This window comes from Gekko japonicus, unplaced genomic scaffold, assembly GCF_001447785.1.
Source record: "Gekko japonicus isolate JY-2015 unplaced genomic scaffold, Gekko_japonicus_V1.1 scaffold1343, whole genome shotgun sequence".
NCBI classification, from domain to species: domain Eukaryota; kingdom Metazoa; phylum Chordata; class Lepidosauria; order Squamata; family Gekkonidae; genus Gekko; species Gekko japonicus.
Genome location: NW_015177054.1, coordinates 58,994 through 63,882, shown reverse-complemented (window position 1 = coordinate 63,882; position 4,889 = coordinate 58,994). Strand labels below are relative to the sequence as shown.

Here is a 4,889-nt window from a genome sequence, read left to right as displayed (position 1 = left end):
TCGTTGTATTACACTGACATGTTTGGAAGCTGCAAGGTAACCAGTGAAACTACAGGCATATGCTGTTCATACATGAAGACATGAAGACTTCTCTCAATAACCAAGGTTATAGTCTAGGGACAGGAGTTTCAGATGTGCAATTTCAGTTTGCTAAAAAAAACCCAAGAAGGTTCTAGTCCTCATTATTTGGAAACTTAGAACTCTGGCACCCATTGCTACTGGAGGGACGCATTTTACCCTCCATTTATTGTCAATCATTTCTGCTCCTGATCTTTATTCTCTTCCTTGGTTTTCCCCCTCCTCTCTCCCGTAACTCCTTCTTACCAAAAAGTTGCAGTCCTTACAAATGTGCCTCTCAGAAATAAACTGTGCAAGAATGCCACATGGTTCCGAACAGGTATGACCCTAGCCACAGCAAACTGACACTGAGTGTCCAAGGCCGGGGCACCCGCCCAGAGCTTCTTTCTAGAGGCCGTTGTATTTATTTCCACAACGAGCCTTTTTCCTAGTAATATAAATAAACCACAGATTACAACACTGAACCCAAGAGCTTCAGCACACAAGGTGCTGTGCCGCCATGGCCTCTCACCCAAGAGATCTGCCTTGGTGGGGAACCACAACACGTCCTGTCAACCAACCACTGGAACGGATTTGCAAAAGGAGCTGGTCTAAGTGGAGTCTTAAGAAGAAGAAGAGGAAGAGATTGGATTTATACCCCGCCCTTCACTTGGAGTCTCAGAGCGGCTTACAAACTCCTTTCCCTTCCCCTCCCCACAACAGACACCCTGTGAGGTGGGTGGGGCTGAGAGAAATCTTGCATCTCTCTTTAGGACAAACAGAAATATATAGATATAGGATGCAGGAATTTGTGAACTGCTGTTATTTCAGTTTCCTGGTCTGGTCCAACTAGGTGCAGGTCATTTTCACCAGCAGTACACAGACCAAACCAACCAGAGATGGTCGCCAACTCGAGAGCAGAGGGAGTGATATTCTCCCCAGATCTCCAGGGTAGCTCCCTGCTGGCTCAGGGGGTGGCTTGAACTGGTTAACAAGAGGAACCCTTTTAATGAGCCCACCTTCCCTCCACCAAAGCTACTTTGCACACATCCCATCTTCATACAGCAACATTTTATGTAGAAGATATTTGGTTCCCCAGCACCATGACATTTCAATGCATCGCTTCCCTCATTTGAGAGAGACAGAGGGCAGTGTAGGTGCAGGAAGGGCTGAGGCTGGTATTCCCTTGGAGGACTCAGGCACAGAAAGGTTGCCAAAAGCCACCTGCTGCAGCAGCCTCCCCCTCTTTATGTTCAAAACATAATAAACCTGGTAACTTTTGACAGGATCAAGCATAACGGCTCAACGGAGCAGTAGGGGGGGAGAAAGAGCTCTCCTGCTGACAAAAGATGGGAGCAGATGTTGGAGTTCTGAGCATTTCTTCAGTTGGCTTCAGGAAGGAATGAGGTCTTGGCAAAAGTAAATCTATTTTTTCCCTGGAAAGTGGTTTTTTTTTTGGGGGGGGGGGGTAGTATGGAGAAGAAAGGGATGGCAAAGGACAAGATGGTTACACAGTGTTATTGATGCAACAAACATGAAATTGAGCAAACTCCGGAGGATGGCGGAAGCTAGGAGGGCCTGGTGTGATGTGGTCCACGGGGTTGTGAAGCATCAGATTCGACTGCGACTGAACAACAGCAACGAAAATACGGAGACTGGATCTTTGCCTTCTCCCTTCTCAATACCACCCCAACAGTCACTCGCAAGAGCTGAAATCCCACTGTCCCCACCTTTGAATTTGGAAGTTTGCTTTGGGAAGGAAACACAACTCTAAAAGGGGCCAACGGGAGCCCCTAAACTGTAACTGAGGCCAAGAGCAAGACCTGTGTACATGTCACTAGACATGTTACCCATTTAAGCAGCGTGACGGAGATATTTGCGGCACGCTGGTTTGAAATACACAGTCAATTTATATAGTTCTTTTTTTTTTAATCCCACCCTTCCTCCAAGGAGCTCAGGGCAGTGTATATCATTCCCTGTTTTCATCCTCACAACAACCCTGTGAGGTAGGTGAGGTGGAGAAAGAGACTGACCAGCCCAAGGTCACTCAAGAAGTTCAAGGCCATGTGGCAAATAACAAATATCTGGCGGCACAGCGGAATTCTCAGGAGGATACACATGTCCATCTACACCTACCACAGTGATTCAACACACGTGCGCCCACCGCGCTGTTGCAATATGCAGCAGTTTGTGATCAGTTTGTACAACAGCTAGTTTGGGGGTGGGGGGACCCCCAGGAACCAGGGATGCACACCGGCTCTTCAGAAAAGCAATGCTATCCAAGACTCTCTTGCAGGCTTGCCATGGATATTTGACAGCGCTGAGAGGGAAAGCAGACACCTCCGTGGAAACAAAAGAGGCTGATTTCACATATCCCAAAGTCAGAAGATTAAAAAATAATAATAATCTAGGACTTCTTAAAATGCACAGTGTTGCATTCTTCGCGCATTAGTGCATATGCCAGGCAAGTGCAGAGGCAATTCCGGTGTTCTCCTTCAGTGCCAGAAAAGGCCTTTTCCTGGCCAAGGTGGGTCCCCAACGGCATCAAATGTCTGCCATAATCTCACAGCGGTCATTCATCTCAATGGTGGTGTAACTCTGAGGCCGCCTGGAAAAGAGAGGAAAGGCACTCTTTCATTTCTGGGTAATGATGGCATCTTGGGGGTTGTCTACGGCAAGCTCTCTTTATGCCAAAACGTTACATTTCCGCAATAAGGTTGCCGGGTCCCCCTGGCCACCAGAAGGAGATGTGGAAGAAGGTTACCAGATCCAGGTTGGGAAACTCCAGGAGATTTGGGGATGGAGCCTGAAGAGGACAGGGACCCCAGTGGGGTACATATTGAGATATACGTCAAGGTAGCAAGCAGTTACTAGATCAGTTTGATCTGTTTGACAGTCCTAGCTGTCATGTTAAGTGATTAAGTGATTATAGCCAGGTGTTATTGTTATACTAGCAGGTGTTCTCTATCAGGCATTGTTAGAGTAGGTAATTGATTCACCTTGTTAATGATTGACTCGGTTTAGTATATAAGCTGTAAACTTGATAAGCTAGGTGGGGACTTAGTTTCTCAATGCTAAGGCATGGTATGCTGTATGATAGCCTGTATATCTCTGTGTATATATTCACCATTATATCTATATAAACTTTCTATGCACTTTCATCACCAGTTGGTCTCCCGCTTCTTTTTTACTACACCCAATAGTACAATGCCATAGAGCCCACCCTCTAAAGCAGCCATTTTCTCCAGGAGATCAGGTGTAATTCCAGGGGATCTCCAAGCCCCACCTGGAGGCTGGCACCCCTATTCTGCAACAAAGAAGCAAACACTGCGATAGGAATGACTAGGACATTTACTTCGATAACCAAATAGATCTGCTGCTATCCGGTGTGGTTGGCGTTTATCACATTTTTATCCCGCCCTTCCAAGAAGCTCCTCCAAGGAGCTCCGCGGGGAGCATAGATTTCCCCCCCTCCACCATTTTATCGTCACAACAACCTTGTGAGGCAGGACAGGCCGAAGGAAGAGACTGGCTGACCCTCTAGCTGCATCTGAAGAAGGGAGCAGTGACTCACAAAAGCTCATACCCTGCCACAAATTTTATTAGTCTTTAAGGTGCTACTGGACTCTTGCTTTTTTAGACTGAATCTCAAGGTTACCGAGTGAACTTCATGGCTGAACAGGGTTTTGAAGAGACAAAAATAGAAACCAAGGGACTATACCAGTTGTGGTGAACCTATGGCACGGGCCCAGACCATCATTAAAGTGTCGAATTCTCTGCCAAATAATTTTAAGTAAATGAAAGCATTTGGGATTGCTTTCCGTACTTTGTTTGGATCATATTAAGTTAATGTATGAGTGGTTTTTTTTAAAGTAGAACCTCAGTATTCAGGTTAAATTGCTGTGTTGGCACTTTGGGATAAATGAGTGGGTTTTGGGTCGCAGTTTGGGCACTCGGTCTCTAAAAGGTTCGCCATCACTGGACTATACCATCTTGGAACCAAACACTACATTTTAATTTTTCAAATAAGCTCCTTTATCCCTTAACGTTTTCCCATCCTGGGTGTGTGTGGGTTTTTTCCCGTCACAGCGGCATAAACTGTGTTGGAAGGCGCAGGGGTGGCATCTGGCCACTGGTAGTCTGTCAAAAAAGGGGGGGAGGGGGAAGGGGGAAAGCCAGTGTACAATGCAAGAAACAAAAAAGAACACCACTGGCAAAAAATAACTCACAAGCAAATAAGTCTGTTGCACAAAATCAGTACTGGAAACATATTATGAAACCCCCAAAGTCATCATTCTGGGAAAGGGGAAACGTCTGCCAGAAACAGGCAGCTGAAAAGACCAGTTCTGCTGTTTCCACGACAGTCCTACTTGAGGAAGCTAAAATCACTGGGTCCTTGGTTGGACATGTCTCACCCAGAAGCCAGAAACCCCCAAAGTAGGAGGACAAAGACCAAAAAACAAAAAAAAAGACTTCCAAAAGTGTTGACTGAGAAGGAACCTGAGTTCTAGAAAATTCACCTCTCTCCTCCGGTGTTTGAAGCAAAAATAGGAAGGGTTGAATTCAAGACAGTCCCCTGAAGCCACATATCAAAACTCTGGACCGTCTCTGTGGTATGCACATCAACCCATATGCCTTTCACACTGGGCCTGCACACAGGACAGGCCCAGTGTGAAGGGAAGACCACGCAACATGCAAAACTGGGACTAGATCCGAGCATTCGGAGCTTCCCTCTTCCACCAAGAGGCTGTGGTCTTCAACATGACACATGGACGTGACAAACCCCACAGGATCTCCACCAGCCTAACCGGGTCACGTGCACCCAGCCATCG

The 4,889-nt window shown here is 46.6% G+C and overlaps 1 protein-coding gene across 1 annotated transcript in view; it reads right to left on the bottom strand.

Moving 5' to 3' along the window:
* Nucleotides 1–2,077: 2,077 nt before the first annotated feature.
* Nucleotides 2,078–4,889, bottom strand: part of LOC107124635 — a 36,390-nt gene continuing 33,578 nt past the window's right edge. The window contains exon 13 of the mRNA XM_015428127.1: nucleotides 2,078–2,665. Coding sequence (XP_015283613.1) covers nucleotides 2,602–2,665 — 64 coding nt within the window. The 3' untranslated portion in view covers nucleotides 2,078–2,601. The remainder of the gene's footprint in view (nucleotides 2,666–4,889) is intronic.